The sequence below is a fragment of the Coptis chinensis genome, chromosome 3 (assembly GCF_015680905.1).
Source record: "Coptis chinensis isolate HL-2020 chromosome 3, ASM1568090v1, whole genome shotgun sequence".
In the NCBI taxonomy this organism is placed as follows: domain Eukaryota; kingdom Viridiplantae; phylum Streptophyta; class Magnoliopsida; order Ranunculales; family Ranunculaceae; genus Coptis; species Coptis chinensis.
The window spans coordinates 39155516-39176047 of record NC_141458.1 but is presented as its reverse complement, the minus strand read 5'-3'; the positions used below and the strand labels follow the sequence as shown (position 1 = coordinate 39176047).

The 20532-nt window shown below is 35.0% G+C and overlaps 1 protein-coding gene across 1 annotated transcript; it reads left to right on the top strand.

Moving 5' to 3' along the window:
* The first annotated feature begins 4488 nt into the window (after positions 1-4488).
* On the top strand, positions 4489-5580 carry LOC147509559 (vacuolar sorting protein 18-like). The gene is made up of 4 exons (XM_086597851.1): positions 4489-4508; positions 4958-5091; positions 5188-5327; positions 5395-5580. Exons 1-4 carry the CDS (start codon positions 4489-4491, stop codon positions 5578-5580), a joined length of 480 nt encoding a protein of 159 aa, XP_086453977.1.
* Positions 5581-20532: the final 14952 nt, after the last annotated feature.

Genomic DNA, 20532 nt, shown 5'->3' with positions numbered 1-20532 from the left:
CAGCTTTCGCCAATGAATTACAGATTTTCCAATGAATTTTTTTTCACTCTCATTATTTGTATGGGAATTTTAGAATGAAAATTTTCCCTTACAAAGAAGTGGGCTGTGATTTTTTTTATTTATTTCACCACTATTTGAGATAGTCTTAGGTTATAAATGTTTAATCACTGCTGTATATTGAATGATTTGTTCCATCTATTTTATTTTTCTATACGTATTTGTTTTATATTGTGAGTCATGTCCTATTCATAAGTTTGATGTTTGAAGCATTGTTATATGTTATTTCCAATCTATTTTCGATGATTTTTTTTTTCTTTGTGTGTTAGAAAATTGTATATTAGTTAGAGCATTTTTAGAAGCTCCCTAGGACATGTTTGATTATAAGCCTAAGAGGTGAATTCTATTTACCATCCTATGTTCCTAAACTTTTGATTACATACTGTTTGGTGACATGTAAACAGTTTTGCATTCATTCATCTTGTCGGACTTTCAAAAATTCATCGTTACAGTGACAACTAAAATTTATCCTCGTGTCAATGCAAATATTACAAATACGGAAATACCTATTGTTGTTTTTTAATTTTTTTACTATTTGCTTCCTATACATCTATACGGAAATACCTAATTCATCTTCCTCTTCTCACTCTCTTTGGTCTCCGCCCTTCTCTTCATCTCCTTGCTCCTTTCATTTCCTACCCTTGCTACGCTCACTTCCCCACTGTTATGCAGTAATTCTAGTTATTATTATTGAGTGAGCGGAGCGAACGATCTTGGCAGAAGGCGGGGTTATGCGGACAAAAACTAAGTTGGTTGGTTTCTGTCTGTCTGTCCTCACCTACCTCTCTCTCTCCCTCTCCCTTTCCCTCTCAACCAAACCCTAACACTCTTTCTCTCGCCACCCACAAATCCATCTCTCCCTCTCTCTTCTCCACCCTCCGCTCCCCCCCACTACTTAGCAGTTATCTAGTATTATTATTATTATTACTTTATTATCAAGTGAGGCGGACCGACCGATCTTGTCAAGTGAGGCGGACCGAACGATCTTGGTCAACAGGGGGGGTATGTGGCCCAAAAAGTATTTTGGCTGGTTTCTGTCTGTGCTCATCCTCGAGCAATTTCTCCTTCCTTCTCCCTCTCCCTCTTTCCTTCTCAACCAAACCCAACTCTCTCTCTCCCCACCACAAACCCATCTCTCCCTCTCTCTTCTCCACCTCCGCTCATGCCCCCACTACTTGCAGTTATCTTGTGTAATATGGTAATATGTTTTGTTTCAGAATCTATGGTTGTGGTTCATCTACCTTTGGAGGATTTGGTTTGAAAATATTGAGATGGAAGCTGAAGGGAATTCTTCTTCATCTAGTTCTACTGCTGTTAACAAGAAGTTAATGAATATGAACAATGAAGACAGAATCAGTGGCTTACACGAACCACTTATTTATCACATCCTCTCTTTCATGGACATTAAAGAAGTTCTCCAAACAAGCCTTCTTTCTAAAAGATGGACAAACCTATGGCAATCAATCCGAACTCTTAAGTTTCATGAAGATTCCTGGACGAATCGTTGAAATCGACGTAATTTCAAACTGCAGAAGAACAAGTTGACTAAGTTCAAGTTTTTTGTAGACACAATTTTATTTCTCCGAGATGGATCTGATATAGACAAGTTCGATCTGTATTTCCTCTCTGCCGAATATGATGATACGAGACTGATTAATATATGGGTTACTTATGCTCAAAAACGACGAGTTCAAGTGCTTAGACTTGGTGGTGTATCTATTCTTCCATAAAAAATAGTCTGTTTATCTGGCCGAGTTGAAACTTTGGAATTACTTGGGATCTCTCTTCCGAGCAACAGTCATGGGGATTTAGTTTTAGACTTGCTAATTGTGGAAAGTTTTATTATTGATCATTGTGACCATATTGCGGTTAGAAGGCTTGCAATATCTGGTCCTAAACTTAACTACTTGCAGCTAGAGAATATTTTTCAAGGAATTAATTATAAAACCTCGATTAAGATATTTGCGGTGCCCAGTCTCGCATCACTCAAATGCATTGGCTATACCTACGAAGACTACACCTTGGAGAATATTTCAACTCTAGCTACTCCTGAGATTGACACATATGTGTATTACGGGGATAAGGATGCAGATGACGTGGCAACCCTCAATATTTCAGTTGGTAGATGTTTAAGTAGCATCCTAAATGGAATCACTAATGCAAAGTCGCTTACTCTATCAAGACATGACTTTCAAGTATGTTTTCTTTCATCTTTCTCTATTGTGAAAATGGCTTCAGCTAGCATTGTGTACTTTTTTTTTATTAGTGAGAACTCAATTATTTTAATTGTATAAAGCTTTCAGAACATTGGGAAAACAAATGTGCTTTACGGTTTCTTTTCTTTTTTATTTTTGGTCAAGAAGTTTGGAACACAGTAATTTGAACTAACACTGTTTTAAATAAGTATGTCGGGTGACATAACAGATTTGTTGACTACAAACTTAAATGCCAATTTAGACAATCTCTATACTCTGAGGTACCTTTCTCCGAGGAATACCCATCTACTAATTAAAGCTATGGTGTCGAATTCCAATAGTTTGTACCTTTGCTAGGTTGTAAATGGTTGATATATAGATGCTCTCCTAAAACAATTCAGTTATAGCATATAGGAAAAACACCTTTCGTCAAGCACTTCCTCACTGTCAAAATCTTACCTGTGAAGTAGTTGTTTCTAGATTGCTCTCTTTTTCATTGTCAGGCTTTTGAAGAATTGCCAAATATGTTAGAAGGGGTGCCAGGTTCAGTCTGAAGTTTGAAGTATCTGAAGCTTACAGAATGGTGTGACAAATCTTACATCTATTCATTGGCAAAACTGTTAGAGTTTTTCCACTTTTAGAAACTCTTGTCTTGGAAAGAACCGATGTATTGATATATTACTATATCATATTTCAGGTTTTTTCAACTCTTATCTTGTAGTTATACAGTTACAGCTTAAAGTTACCGACCAACTCTACTTCTTGATCACCAATATTATTACATATATAAATCCAAAACCATCTTAAATTAAAAATTTCTACTAGAGAAATGAGTAGTAATAATAGTTACCTTTAATGGGGAACTAGTTTTGTGGAAGTGTGAGAGAAATGAGGTGGGAACTGGGAACAAACGTTTTTTGTATATGAAATAGACCGTGTGTCTAATTTGCTTACCGTTCCAACTCCGCATCTCACATAGATGACACTCTTGTCTTGGATCTTGCCCACACGAAAACGACGGCCTTTATATCATGTATAATGACCAAACTGTATCTCAAATGTTTGGAATTGGCTGATACACAGAATAGTACCTACAAGACTAGATTGAAATCTCTAATATAATACCAAAATGAAAAGTCATGGTCATTTCTTCTGGGAACCATATCCTCAAAAGGGACAAAAGTGCAGACACACTAGTTCCTGACCAACCATATTTCTTCTTCAAGTTATGAAGGTCAACAACTGCTGAAAGTGTAGTAACGGGAGCCTCACATGAAGGGTATAGCTTTTGTTCTGCCATTTTCTTGTATTCGTTGTACCTCTTCCCCAAATCACGTTCAAGAACAGGTGGTGGTTCAAAATCCTCCATATGATTTTCTTCATCCTCATTCAAATCACCTGCAACTACTTCATGCACTCCATAAGAAGCATCAACAAAATTCCCCATCCCAAGCCCTTCGGCCTCAGTGTTTTCTTCTTCAATCACTGGCTCCACCACCGGATCCGTACATGGGTTCTCACCATGTAAAACCCATACACGATAATTCTTATCTATCCCGTACTTAATCAAATGTCTAGAGATTGTACCAAACACAAAGCTTTTTCCATTTTGACATTCTCTGCAAGGACAAGGACAAGGACACGTGGTCGAGCCGCGGTTGTTCACAGTCGCAAATTGAATGAAATCAGCCACCCCTTGTTTGTACACATCTCCAAATCTGTCCAATTCATTCATCCACTCTTTCTGAATTGGCCGAGACATTCTGCAAAATTAGACGTGGGGGGTTGAACAAGCACATTGTGTAATCTATCGATTTGATACAACATAATACACAATCAAACCTTGAATATAGACACAGAGTACTAAGGCTTTTGTGTAAGTCATTGAATCCTAAACTTCGACTTCAACTACATCAAAAGTAAGTTTCTAAGTCGGTCCAAAGCGGTGCCTAGGTAGCAAGCAACACTAGTATTCTCGAATTCTAGCTAAGTCTATGATATTAAAAGAATAGCTATAAATAGAATTAACAAAGAATATTAACAAAGAAAAATTGATTTAATCTGCCGTAACATTGGGATATACTACCACCTTAGGCAGGCACCGTCGTCGAACCCTCAGTCGACATATCTTTATCTAGGCAACCACATATACTTCATCATTGTTTCACCACTGAACATAAGAAAACTTCAAACAACAGCAGCTATCAATACTCAGTCGACGTCAAATTGTGTACCGATGAAAAACTTGAAGAGTCCGTAAACCTAGCATGCTTCATTTTCTAACAACAATGCTACATATACAATTACTTCACCTGTTTCTAACTTGTTATGTAGATAATCTGAAAATAAATTTTCTTCCCCTACATGACTACATGACACTTTTATTGAAAAAAGAGACCCTGATGCATCAAATAGCTTTCAATGAAAAATATATACTCTACACAAAACCATATACACATTTCCCAGTATGTAAATTCCAAACAAAGCAATCACGGCATACTGCAGTCAGTACTATTTAACTTAACCATCCTAATCAAGCTCTATGAAATGCAATTTTATCTTATCAATTTCAATGAAAAGTTTATCAAATCAAACAATAACCCATATGCATATATAATCTTTATAAATCAAAGACATAATAACCCTTAAACAACAAAACATACCCCTTGGATTCTCTTTCCAGTAGCAGGGCACTAGGCTAGTAGGCTAGTAGGTAGATATAGTGGCGAGGCTGAGACATACTATACACATGCTAAATGGAGCAAGCCTCGTATTATAAATAAATTGAAAGGTCTTGTAATAAATGCAGTAGCCTGGAACAGGCAACAGATAATAGAAGGTAGCAATGGATTATTATTATTCACCGCTTCACTTGTTACGCGTTCTCTTAGAGTCTACATTGATATCTTCTTTATCTTATTTGAACCAACTCTAGCTGCTACACGGGAAATTATTCTTGGCACTGATAGTGGCCAACTCTATGAGATTGCTGTTGACGAGAAGGATAAGAAAGAGAAGTATGTCAAGTTTTTGTTTGAGCTAACTGAACTCCCGGAAGCATTCATGGATTTGCAGGTATATTCAAGTATTCAAAATGTTTTTATTTTCATCCATATGGTTCATTAATCTTCTGTTTTTTCAGATGGAAATAGCAGCTATTGGTAATTCGACGCGGTACTATGTCATGGCTGTTACTCCTACTCGCCTTTATTCTTTCACTGGCATTGGGGCGTTAGATGTATGTACATATCTTATCTTGAATGTTCTTAGTCTCTTTAGGCATAAAAAAGATTATGCCTTATCTAGTAGGCTAGTAGAGATTTATTGAAGAAGAATGGGTATTGAAAGCCTTATCGCTATGGTTCAAGTGTGATACTTGCTCGGGTCTTATATAGAGTGTAATATCAGTATAATATTCATTTAAGTGAGTAGACCACATTGTAATTCAAGTAAAGCAATGTAATGCCAACACTGACCTGATCAAATCCTTTCTTCTTGGCAGATTCTAGAAAAGTGAGCAGAAACTGTTAAGAGAGACAGTTATCAGGAGAGAAGCCTAGCAAGTCAAAGGCATATACATATTTCTTGCTAGTATTCTAAATAACATACTAGAATAAATGCCAACAAATCAAACCTAATCTACATATTCGAGCACCACGAGAGAAATTATCATATCAAAACCAGAAAGCCACAACTAGTAGCCGGGATAACCTTTGAAAAAACTCTTAACTAGTTCTTTGTTTTTCACAATCGCATTCTCGATCCATCGATTGAATTTTCAGATTTAGATTTAGATTTAGAATTTTCAAATTACTATTGGCCATAGTTTGCCTCAAAATTCTCAAAATTTTGATATAGTGATATAATGCTTGATCATCGAATATAATTCTCAAAATTAGCAAGTATCTCGTGAAATAGCATAAGAGAAACTCAAACCTTGGATTTTGATAGTGTCTTAATATGCTTGATTCTTTGTCCTAATTAACGACAAATGATCCAACAAATCAGACTCGAAGGTGTGGCCTCAACATAACGCACATTACATAAGTCATTAAGACAAAAATGCATTCAATTTGTAAACAAACTAAATTTTAAAATGAAATTCTAACCTAAAAGGTTTCCGATGTTCCTCCCGGATAGACTTTCCCGCTATCTCTGGATTCTTCTTTACAAAATGGAGACAAAGGCAAGGTAATAAAGATTGTCCCGACGGCTTGTTTGTTTGTAAGGACCTAAAGAAGCCTAAAGATATTTGGTATCAAAATTTAGTATCAAATCAATCTCAAAACTGCAAGGTAATTTTTGACCATGCAATTAAATGATTAATTAAACGCGCGATGCGTTATCTTTGCGCTTCAACAACCATGTGACAAAGTTTCCAAAGTGGACATAGTCTCAAGATATTCTCTTCAAAATGTCTATTTTCTTCCCAATTTGGTAAGGTTCATGAAGAGAGAAAAAGACCGCGAAAACAACAAACAGAACCATCATAGAGATATGTCGTGGTGCAAGTTGCCCATAAATATTATATCAGAAGATAAGCTCCATATATATTTAAGTGATCATAAGACCACATTTACACAAACTAATCAGGATGCAAATATATCACATTAAAAATATGTCTACTTTATCGAGAATTGCAACTTTCACATACTTGTAAATTGTAGAGAAATTGACTAAATAGGAATTGTAAGATAAAGCAAAGAAAGGGGTAAAAACAGAATGATGCGGAAGAAACGGAAATCTTTGTGGACCTATCACTACGAAGTGAAGGCCCAATCAACGTGCGTATAGGAAAATAGGTAAAATAATGCACGATCACGCCAAGCAAGTGGCATTAAAAAGTGCTAAACGGACTTCAAACAGCTTGTTTGATAATATTGATATTTGGTATTATCAAAGATTATTACCTCAAACTGCAAGAAATGGATTGTGTCAAAACGGACTTCCAAACTCCTTGTTTTCTTCTTCTTCTTCTTCTTTCTTTGATTGACTGTTTACTGAATCTGAAAATTAGGTTTTGAGGAGTGCGAAAATAATGCAGCGGTGATGAGAGAGAGAGAGGAGAGAAAAAAAAAGTTATGTTTTATATTTCGATTTTTTTCGTTTCGCAAAATTTTTAAGTTTGTAACACTTCTCTAACGCTTTTTAAGTGTTAGCAATTAATTCCGGAAATTCACCCAAATAAAGCAACGCTTTACAACATTGCCAACGCTTATTTAATGTTGAAAACTTACTAACGCTAAATAAGCGTTGCAAATCAAAAAAGGTGCGTGTTGAAAATATCCTATTATGGTGTAGTGCCAACTACTAAGTTCATCAAACACAACGGAATAATATATAACAAATCAACAACTAGGGTTTCAGCTCAATTTAATCAAGTGAGCATATGCAAACGTTCTTGAGTTTGGTTTGGTGAGACGGTCTAAAATGACTCTTGTCTGCTGTCTGTCTGTCCCCCCCCCCCTATAGTTTCTCTCTTCTTCTCCTTCTATTTTATTTTCATCTTCCTCTTCTCACTCTCTTTGTTCTCCGCCCTTCTCTTCATCTCCCCTCCTTCATCTTCTTCCTCCTCTCAACTCCTACCCTTAGTAATTTTGGTAATTTTGATATAACCGTCGCCAAACACAATGCAATTTTAGAGCCAACGGTGATTAAAAGCAACAATCAAAGGTACAATCCTTTCTTTTACTCCTCTTCAAAAAATTTAGTTTGTGATGTCCTATATGGTTTTAATTCCCCTTCAGCTTTCACTAATTAATTTCAGATTTTCCATTGAAATTTTTATCACTCTCATTATTTGTATGGGAATTTTAGAATGAAAATTTTCCCTTGCAAAGAAGTGGGCCGTGATTCTTTTTTTTTATTTCACCACAATTTGAGATAGTCTTAGGTTCTAAATGTTTAATCACTGCTGTATATTGAATGATTTGTTCCATCTATTTTATTTTTCTATATGTATTTGTTTTATATTGTGGGTCATGTCTTATTCATAAGTTTGATGTTTGAAGCATTATTATATGTTATTTCCAATATGTTTCATATTTTTTTTTTTTTTTTTTGTGTTAGAAAATTGTATATTAGTTGGAACATTTTTAGAAGCTCCCTAGGACATGTTTGATTATAAGCCTAAGAGGTGAATTCTATTTACCATCCTATGTTCCTGAACTTTTGATTACATACTGTTTGGTGACATGTAAACAATTTTGCATTCATTTATCTTGTCGGACTTTCAAAAATTCGTCGTTACAGTGACAACTAAAATTTATCCTCGTGTCAATGCGAATATTCCAAATACGGAAACACCTATTGCTGTTTTTAATTTTTTATTGTTTGCTTCCTATACATCTATACGGATCGGAAATACCTAATTCATCTTCCTCTTCTCACTCTCTTTGTTCTCCGCCCTTCTCTTCATCTCCTTGCTCCTCTCATTTCCTACCCTTGCTACGCTCACTTCCCCACTGCTATGCAGTAATTCTAGTATTCACTATCATGATCTTTCAAAAATAATAATTTTTTTTCTAATAACCCATTGACAAAGAAGGTTACAAAACCTATATATAATAATACTACCCCTTAATAAATAGAACTCTAAACCACTCTAATGGGGGTTTTATTATACAGGCCAACATTGCTACTTAAAATATACACAAATAAATAAAGTTTCACTAGGGATGCCTATTACATCTATCCTGCTTGCCTCTTTTGTATATGTTGCTAATTATTGGAACAAGGGGAAAAAGTAGTAAAAGTAGAAAAATAAAAGAAACAAATTGTAGAAACACAAATTTTACTGTTGCTTTACCAATTGTTTTATTTCAGGGAATTATCGAGCCTGAAGATGAGGGAGGAGATTGGGATGCAGATTTATCATTTACTTGCAAGCTTCGTGAACTAAAGTGTATTAAGATGCAAAATTTTGAAGCGTCTGAAAATGAATTCAAGTTTCTAGAGTTTTTACTAAAAAGTGCTTTGGTGTTGAAGAAAGTTGGCATTACCTTGACTATTAAATTGAGTGGCAAGGAGAAGGAGCTGGCCGAACTCAATAAGAAGATATAGTCACTGCAAAAAGCATTTTGAGAGGTTACCATATTGCTAAATTTGAAGACGGTGCTCTGATTAATTATCACTTATCAAGAGTGGTTGATCTCAAAACACTAGGTATGTTTATAGGTTTTCTATGATTAGTAGATTCCTTTATATATTTGATGGCAAGGCTTTATAATCTCAATAAGTATTACTTTGTAATGTTGTTTCAAGTAGACTATCGTATCTTTCTTGGACTCATTTTGTTCATTCTCTGCTTTTCCGTCTTCCAGTGGTCTGCTTGTACAGTTTTCTACATTAAAAGACAAGAAAAACCTTTCATGTTATTTTCTTACAAATTATATTATTTAGAACAGTATCCTCTGAAGTGTAAAATTTGAATGTTGTTTTTGAATATGGTATTTTTAGTAAGAAGTGGAACTTTAGGAGGGACTAGCATTTGTGAAAATGGAAGCAAGATTGAATTGGTTTAAAAACCTACCTAAGCCATCTCAAATGATTGGCTATGTGCATTGCAAGAGGGTAGTGTTCTCAAATATATGCCGAACAAATGAGCAAATGCAGTTTGGAACAAATGTTAGAAGATAAAAATTGATGAGTAATGAACAGTGTGGTACCTACCTACTTCCTAGTCTGGAAGTTCAAATCTAAGATAACCTGTTAATTAGCGAAAGTTGCCTTCTAGAAATTCTTTTCCATTAGAAATTGGTAATAAATTATATTGTCCAAGACTAAGGAGTCTAAATAGAATTATATTATGTAAGTTCCTACCTTAAAGTAGGTTGAATTTTTTTTTTCGTGATTTTTCTTTATTGTTTTATTTATATATTTATTATTATTAAAAAATAGTTTCTTCTGTAAAACTGATTACTTCTTTGACACTATATTAACCCTCTGGATTTTGACCAAAGGAAAAAGAAAAGGTTTATTTTATACTCTCGTCCGTCGATTACCGATACTACTTTCGGGTAAGGTGTTTGATCCATGTAGATATTTTTTCTCATTATAGGTGTCTAGTTTTGTTTCTGGGACGGTCCTATTAAAGTCTCCTAGAGACTTCAAGAATTCCATCATCCCAATCACGTGAACAGAAGTCTTACTAATCCTGAAGTATCTGCATAGATGAAAGTATGAAACACTTAAAGTCATTTCCTTAACAAAGAAGACCACCAAGATCGGTCCAACACGGATTGAAATAAGAGCTGGTTCGACAGGAAGCTTTTGAAAATGCAGTGCACCTAGTTAAATGGGGAATGGCGATGAATACAAAGGTTAATCAAGCATCCCTATTCCATCACCCGAAAGGTTACCCACATAGGTCTTCTGGACTTCCCCAAAACCCATATGCAAGGCTAGTAGCCAAGGAAAAAGTCATGACAAACCTGCATAGCTCAGTCATCAGTAGAGGATATCACTTGCTAATATTAAACAGGAACTTTGTTATGGCAGTCGGACCACTAGCGTACATGCTGTCACTTCCTATTTAGTTATCTTGGATGCATAACGTCTTTCACATGTCTATCTATGTTGAAAAAGTTCTTAAGAGAGGACGCTCGCCATCACCACATCGACCTTAGTAAGATTGAACTTCAGGATGACACAACGTACGAAAAACATCCCTATTGTATAATAGACAGGAAGATTCAAAATATTAGATCGAAGAGCATTCACTTGGTCAAGGTGCAATGGAGTCACCACGATGTGAATGAAGCTTCATGGGAATGTGAAGACAAGATACGGGAGAAGTATCCCTACCTTTTTAATTAAGGTATGATAGAATTACGAGGACACAATTCTTTTTTTTAAGGGGGGTAGATTGTAACAACCCTTTATATATATATATATATATATATATATATATATATATATATATATATATATAATATATATAATTAGTTTGAAAAGTTAATTAGTTGTATTTATTTTTGCCTTGTTTTATGTTTGTCTAAGTATTTAATTTGGTTGTAACTTTTTATTTAAGTAAGAATTATGATTTAATTGTATTGGTTGGATTTATGGCCATAGAACAAATATTTTGTGTATTTTACTTTTAACATATGTCCATATATGTACATACATATGATCCTAAAAGTTTTGAACCATCTAGAAATGATTTGGGGGTCTCTACACCATTTTTTGGGGGTAAATAACCAAAATGTGGGTACAACTTATAATATCTTATTCTAAGTAAACCTTAAGATTTTAAGAGAAACTAGGGCAAAAGCTTTGGGGAGAGAAAGAGGAGGAGATCATTGTCTTCATTGATTTTCATGCTTTAAGGAAAGTTTACCCTCGCGCTTAGGTGCTTGGTACTTAGATCTTTCTTTTGCACAAACAATTTATGAATTATCATAATTTAAAAGTTTTTATTTTATTTCACTTTGATATATTAAAATCATGTTAAGGCTTAAATGGATTGTGATGACTCAAGAAACTTGTTAGATTTTGACTCTCTGCTTGTATAGGCTTTTGGAAATTTCAGAGAAAGAATCTTCCATATTACTCTTAAGAAGAAATCAAGATCTATGTGTCAAGATTTCTTTGAATTTGGATTTGACTGATTTGGAGTTGTATTTAATTTCATATGAATCGTTTGCTATGACTGCGCAGACAAGAAACCATTTTTCTGACATTCCCAAAACTTGAGGTTTAGTCAGGTATTACAATGACTTAGGTACTTAATTAGATAAAAGTTCCTTGAGACTAAATCTAGATCTATGTGTCTGAATTTCACAGGATTTGGATTTGACTGATTTAGAGTTGTATTTAATTTCATATGAATTGTTTCCTATGACTGCGCAAAACAGAAACCATTTTTCTGACATTCCCGAAACTTGAGGTTTCGTTAGGTATTACAATGACTTAGGTACTTAATTAGATAAAAATTCATTGAGACTAAATCTAGATCTATGTGTCTGAATATCATAGGATTTGGATTTGACTGATTTGGAGTTGTATTCAATTTTATATGAATTGTTTCCCAAGACTGCACAAAACAGAAACTGTGTTTCTGACGTTGCTGAAATTTGATCATGTCATTTTATTTTATTTTATTTTTTTACATGTTATGACACTAGATTGTATTTGCAGCTAATGGATTTTCAATATCTACATGTGATGTTTTATTTTATATAGGTTCATGTTTATTTGCACGTTTATCTTTGTTAAAGTTAATGAGTGTGCTATATGTATGTGGTTGATTTCCGGCAAAAGGATCCCGACGTAGTCGATGTCAATAAGTACTACTGGACGTGGACTTGTCGTGGTTTAAATTTGACTAATGGATCCCGCTGTAGCCATAGTCAATAAGAGCTACGGGACGTGGGCTTATCATAGTTTCTGAGATATTTGTTTTTTTTTAGTTTCTTATGTTTGGATTTGTTATCCATGGTTAATGATAACCATTTTTCTTTGATATTAAGTATTATAAGTCGTACTCTTATCATGTGGTGTTAAAAATAAATTCTGAATCATTTTCTAGTACAAGTTAAATGAAGTGTTAACTAATATGCAAAAGATGGTTCTATTGCTAAGTAGGTCCTAAGCTTTTGGGTAAGCTTGCTTATATTAAGGTTTAACCTCTTATAGTTGTTGCAGATTCTTGGACTCAGCCTCGTTAAGGTCGATACACGTATGAGAGTTGGGGACCTACTCTGCTCAAAGGACTCCTAACCTTTGATTAGATGTATGTAACGAGGAGTCATATGTTCTTCTTTTGTCTTTTTTGAAAGGGCTTCTTTATGAGGTGCCATGACTTGTAAATATTTTTTTTGAGAAGACTATATGCTAAACCCTTTGATCATCAATTATGAGATTAAATGTTTTGCAAATATTTATCTTATTTTTTAGTTCTTTTATGCTAAGTTTGATATTTAACAATTAATGCTCCTTAAATTTATATTAGGGGTGGCCAACCTATTATAAATTTATGGGGTATTACAGTTGGTACCCATATGCAAGGCTGGTAGCCACGGAAAACGTCATGACAAACCTGCATAGGCCAGTCATCAGTAGAGGATATCACATGCTAATATTAAACAAGAATTTTGTTATGGCAGCCATTTTCTTTTTATCTTCCAAAAAAAGTTCTTCTTAGTTTTATTCTCTGCTCCATAAGCCGGCTTTCTTTTAATCTTCCTCTGAAAGTTCTTCTCGGTGTTATTCTCTGCTCCATAAGCTGATATTAGTGATAAAAAGTTACTATCAATTGGAAATACGTTAACTTGGTTCCTGCTTTAGTTGTTGGAAATAACTTTCATAGTCTGCTTGTCAATTTCGGTGTTATATGAAACCAGATACCTGTCATCACATAGTAGTATGATCTCTCCATTCGTTCGGATTATCATAGGTGAAATCGTGTAACATGACTGCAATATTTGTTCTTTCAATATAGTAAACTGGTTAGCCCAAGACTCCTTTACTTTATAATTTTTCATCAACCATATGCCAACAACTTGTTTAGAAGAGCAGTTTACCAAGAGATCGAATTTGTGGACATACATGAAAAAGATGTCCAGTGGACAATAGAATATAATTGGTCCACCTAAACACTTAGTCCACGTCATGCTTGTGGTCCACTTTACTTAAAATTGGAAAAAAAAAGAAATCTTCTATCTAATCTATCTAATAATACAGGTTGGTGTGGGGCCCACAGGGCCTCCATCCAACAGCTCTAATCTTTGCTCACAAGTTGTGACTTGGCAGATCCAAGTGTTTTAAGGGTTTGTGCAATTTTGTTAAACTAAATCAGTACCATGGGATCTATCCAAAAATCAACCAAAAGTCAACAATTGCGGCTGGGCTTAAAAACTGTTGGGCCTCCAAATTTGACATGTTAATGCATAATTGGTTAGCCCACTTGATGATATTGGGCTTAAGGATAATGACTAATTGGGCTAGCCTTAATTGGGTTTTGGCAAGCCTAAGGTGCGACGAGTTGTTTGACATGGTACTGCACAATTGGCTAGCCCAATTGATGCTATTGGGGTTATGGATAATGGCCAATTGGGCTAGCCTTGATTAGGTTTTAGGCTTTTGGTGTGCTGTAGACGCGACAAGTTGTTTCGTGCCAAAGGCTCGCGTATCTGTGTCATACAACACGGGAAAATACTATCTTCTATCTAATAAAACAGAACTGTGTGGAGCCCGGAGGGCCCTATCCAATGGTTGTTTTTCATTTTCAGCAAAATATGACGTAGCAAAATCTAGATGTTTGAAGAGGAGTGCATCCAGTTTGCTATCCCATTCAACATCCAATTTACTTTTTGATGGGACAACACATTGATGAGCTATTTGGCTATATGAATGAGTCAAAGGTGTTGGGTTACAGTGTCGTACAGCACAGACACACCCTAGTAACCTAATAAAAAGGAATTATGTGGGCCTGTAGGGCCTCCATCTTGCGGCTCATATATCATTTCTCAAGTTGTGACATGGGATTTTAAAGTGGCTAAAGTAGTGTGTTGCATCTCTACGCTGCAAACGGTTACATTGTATTTTTTTTTTTTCTAATTTAGGATAAAGAGAGAAATTTATTTCATTCTCCACCGAGATCAGATCTGTCACCTCTCTATCTCTCTATTAGGTATGATTCACTCTAATGGCTACTTTATCCTACTTTTATTTTTCTTTTCTTTTTCACTAACTTGCTAAGGTTGGTGAGGTATGTCATTTGCGTCCTATTTTATTTAGGGGCACCATTAAGTCTGACGAGGTATACAAAATCTTTTCAAAATATATTTCTCCTTCCCTCTCCCTCTCCCTCCTTCCTTCTCAACCAAACCTAACTCTCTCTCTCCCCACCATAAACCCATCTCTCCCTCTCTCTTATCCACCTCCGCTCACACCCCTACTGCTTGCAGTTATCTAGTGTAATATGGTAATGTGTTTTGTTTCAGAGTTCATCTACCCTTGGAGGATTTAGTTTGAAAATATTGAGATGGAAGCTTAAGGGAATTCTTCTTCATCAAAGTTCCACTGATGCCAACAAGAAGTTAATGAATATGAACAATGAAGATAGAATCAGTGGCTTAAACGAACCACTTATTCATCACATCCTCTCTTTCATTTACATGAAAGAAGTTATCCAAACAAGCTTTCTTTCCAAAAGATGGACAAACCTATGGCGATCAGTCCGAACTCTTAAGTTTCATGAAGATTCCTGGACGACTCGACGTAATCTCAAACTGAAGAAGGGTAAGTTCAAACTTTTTATAGACACTGTTTTATTTCTCTTAGATGGATCTGATATAGACAAGTTCGATCTATATTTTCTCTCTGCCGAATATGATGATTCCAGACAGATTGATAGATGGGTCACTTATGCTAAAAAACGACGAGTTCAAGTGCTTAGACTTAGTGTATCTATTCTATCATTTAAAATAGTCTGTTTATCTGGCAGCATTAAAACTTTGGAATTATTTGGGATCTGTCTTCCAAGCAATGGTCATGGGGATTTAGTTTTGGACTTGCTAATTGTGTAAAGTTTTATTATTGATTATTGTCACCATATTGCGGTTAGAAAGCTTGCAATATATGGTCCTAAACTTAAGTACTTGCAGCTGGAGAATATTTTTCCAAGAATTAATTATAAAACCTCGATTAAGATATCTGCGGCGCCCAGTCTCACATCACTCAAATGCATTGGCTATACCTACGAAGACTACACCTTGGAGAATATTTCAGCTCTAGCTACTCCTGAGATTGAGACATATGTGTATTACGTGGAAACCCTCAATATTTCATTTGGTAGATGTTTGAGTAGCATCCTAAAAGGAATGACAAATGCAAAGTCGCTTACTCGATCAGGACATGGCTTTCAAGTATGTTTTCTTTCATCTTTCTCTATTGTGAAAATGGCTTCAGCTAGCATTGTGTACTTTTTTTTTATTAGTGAGAACTCAATTATTTCAATTGTATAAAGCTTTCAAAACATTGGGAAAACAAATGTGCTTTACGGTTTCTTTTCTTTTTTATTTTTGGTCAAGAAGTTTGGAACACAGTAATTTGAACTAACACTGTTTTAAATAAGTATGTCGGGTGACATAATAGATTTGTTGACTACAAACTTAAATGCCAATTTAGACAATCTCTATACTCTGAGGTACCTTTCTCCGAGGAATACCCCTCTACTGATTAAAGCTATGGTGTCTAATTCCAATGGTTTGTAACTTTGCTAGATTGTAAATGGTTGATATATAGATGCTCTCCTCGAACAATTTAGTTGTAGCATATGGGAAAAACACCTTTTGTCAAGCACTTTCTCACTGTCAAAATTTACTTGTGAAGTAGTAGTTTCTAGATTGCTCTCTTTTTCATTGTCAGGCTTTTGAAGAATTGCCGAATATGTTAGAAAGGGTGCCAGTTTTAATCCAAAGTTTGAAGTATCTGAAGCTTACAGAATGATGTGACAAATCTTACATCTATTCATTGGCAAAACTGTTAAAAGTTTTCCATTTTTAGAAACTCTTGTCTTGGAAAGAACCAAGGTATTGATTGATTACTATATCATATTTCATGTTTTTTCAACTCTTATGTTGTAGTTATACAGTTACAGCTTAAAGTTACCAACTACTAAGTTCATCAAAACGTAGCAGAATAATATATAACAAATTAACAACTACGGTTTCAACTCAATTTAATATTCACTATCATGATCTTTCAAAATAATAATTTTTTTTCTAATAACCCATTGACAAAGAAAGGAAAAAGTCTCACTAGGGATGCCTATTACATCTATTCTGTTTGCCTCTTTTGTATATGTTGCTAATTATTGGAACAATGGGAAAAAGTAGTAACATTAGAAAAATAAAAGAAACAAATTGTAGAAAGACAAATTGTACTGTTGCTTTACCAATTGTTTTATATTAGAGAATTATTGAGCCTGAAGATGAGAGAGGAGATTGGGATGCAGAGTTATCATTTACTTGCAATCTTCATCAACTAAAGTGTATTGAGATGCAAAATTTTAAAGGGTCTGAAAACGAATTCAAGTTTCTCGAGTTTTTACTAAAAAGTGCTTTGGTGTTGAAGAAAGTTGGCATTACCTTGACTATTAAATGGAGTAGTACGGAGAAGGAGCTGGCCGAACTCAATAAGAAGATACAGTCACTTCAAAAAGCATTTTGAGAGGTTACCATATTGCTAAATTTGAAGACGGTGCTCTGATTAATTATCTCATATCAAGAGTGGCTGATCTCAAAACACTAGGTATGCTTATAGGTTTTCTATGATTAGTAGATTCCTTTATATATTTGATTGCAAGGATTTATAATCTCAACAAGTATTACCTAGTAATGTTGTTTCAAGTAGACTATCGTATCTTTCTTGGACTCATTTTGTTCATTCTCTGCTTTTCGGTCTTCTAGTGAACTGCTTGTACAGTTTTCTACATTAAAAGACAAGAAAAACCTTTCATGTTATTTTCTTACAAATTATATTATTTAGAATAGTATCCTTTGAAGTGTAAAATTTGAATGCTGTTTTTGAATATGATATGAATTTTTCGTAAGAACTGGAACTTTAGGAGGGACTAGCGTTTGTGAAAATGGAAGCAAGATTCAATTGGTTTAAAAACCTACTTGAGCCATCTCAAATGATTGGCTATGTGCATTGAAAGAGGGTAGTGTTCTCAAATATATGGTGAACAAATGGGCAAATGCAGTTCGGGGCAAATATTAGAAGATAAAAATTGATGAGTAGTGAACTATGTGGTATCTACTCTTCGTCATCTCTCACAAGTTCAAATCTAAGATAACTTGTTAATTAGCGAAAGTTGTCTTCTAGAAATGCTTTTCCATTACAAATTGGTAATAAATTATACTGTCAAAGACTGAGGAGTCTAAATAGAATTATATTCTGTAAGTTCCTATCTTAAAGTAGGTTGAATTTTTTTCTGTATTTTTTCTTTATTGTTTTCTTTATATATTTATTATTATTATTTAGGGTGGGGCCATAGGGGGCGGGGAGCTAAAAAGAGTTTGTTCTGTAAAACTGATTACTTCTTTGACACTATATTAACCCTCTGGATTTTGACCAAAGGAAAAAGAAAAGATTTATTTTATACTCTCATCCGTCAGTGCACTGATACTACTCAAGTAAGGTGTTTGATCCATGTAGATATTTTTCTCATTGTAGGTGTCTAGTTTTGTTTCCGGGATTGTCCTATTAAAGTCTCCTAGAGACTTCAAAAATTCCATCAGCCCAATCCCATGAACAGAAGTCTTACTAATCCTGAAGTACCTGCATAAATGAAAGTATGAAACACTTAAAGCCATTTCCTTAACAAAGAAGACCACTAAGATCGGTCGAGCATGGATTGAAATAAGAGCCGGTTCGACAGGAAGCTTTTGAAAATGCAATGCACCTAGTTAAATGGGGAATGGCGATGAATATAAAGGTTAATCAAGCATCCCTATTCCATCACCCGAAAGGTTACCCACATAGGTCTTCCGGACTTCCCCATATGCAAGGCTGGTAGCCAAGGAAAAAGTCATGACAAGCCTGCATAGGTTAGTCATCAGTGGAGGATATCACTTGCTAATATTAAACAAGAACTTTGTTATGGCAGTCGTTTTCTTTTTATCTTCCAAAAAAAGTTCTTCTCAGTTTTATTATCTGCTCGATAAGATGGCTTTCTTTTAATCTTCCTCTAAAAGTTCTTCTTGGTGTTATTCTATGCTCCATAAGCATATATTAGTGATAAAAATTTACCATCAATTGGAAATACGTGAACTTGGTTCCTTCTTTTGTTGTTGGAAATAACTTTCATAGTCTGCTTGTCAGTTTCGGTGCTATATGAAACCAGATACCTGTCATCACATAGTAGTATGATCTCTCCGTTCGTTCGAATTATCATATTTGAAATCATGTAACATGACTGCAATATTTGTTCTTTCAATATAGTAAACTGCTTAGCCCAAGACTCCTTTACTTTATAATTTTTCATCAACCATATGTCAACAACTTGTTCAGAAGAGCAGTTTACCAATGACAGAGACCCCTCAAGCACCCGGAGTATGTTGTATTTCTGACAACATCTGAAATTAGTATTCAAGATAGTGACTGACTCAGGTACTGGAATATTGCTAAACTCTTCGGCCCCCAAATGCCATACTAAAATAAGCAACCTAAAACTGGAAGATTGATGACTAGTGTGTTTTATTGGTTCCATTGTTATCCAATGAAAGGAATCATTGATGAATGCCAACAAGACCTCTTCAAACACGTTAATTATAATATTTTGAGCGTTTTTTCTCATGTATTATTACCAGGTGTGTGAACTACCACTTTATTCTTCACACTACCATAAATTCCACAAACATAATCTTGAATTCTTGTGTAGAGATATTAAAACCAAAGCCAGAAAAAACTGTCGTAGAATGAACATTTACGGAAGTCCTTTGTGTTCTCCTGTTAAGGGGTTAAGTATGTAAACAGGTTTCCGGAAACCATTGTCCATGGGAGCATCAAACGTTAATGATTTTGTAGGTGCTTATGTATGCTTTGATGTTACATTTGACAGGTCTACAGGACAAGGGGTAGTAGGTGCAATCTTTTGGAATCATGAAGGAGAAATTGCAGGAGCAGCTTATAGAAGATTTAAAGCTAGAGATATGGAGGAGGCAGAGCTCAAAGTTGCTAAAGTTGCAGTAATACTCATAATTAAGGAGAATGGGAGTGAGAGAAGTGGAAGTCAGAGGAGATAATCAAGTTGTTATGAATGTACTAACAGAGTCCACTTCAAGCTAAAGTTGCCACTTATCCAGTCTTAGAGATTTTTTTATAGATTGTGTTTCAGGATTAGTTTCATGTAACTTTGTTTGGATCAAGAGAGATAAAAACACTCAGCCGCATCAGCTTGCTAAGTGGGCTACAAACCACTTGTAGGAGCTCATCCCATCATTTGTCAGTAGCTGTAATCCTATTATATCTATTGAATAAATGAAGGGCGGTCGTTATCGAAAAAAAAAAGCAAACATTAATGATAAACACACAAGACCATTGCACGATCCCCCCACAAGAACAGCTGTGTTTGAAGAATCCATGTTCAAAAATAGAGATTCAAGTTTTTTTACCCCGGTGATGGGATATACGCATACCTCATCCACATTGTCTTCTACTAATCTGAACATGCTCTTCGAATTGGTAGCACAATTGCAATAAACAAAGTCTTTCTCCATATGTGTATGACCAGTGTAGCACAAGAATAAAGTATTGGGCTTTGTTATTA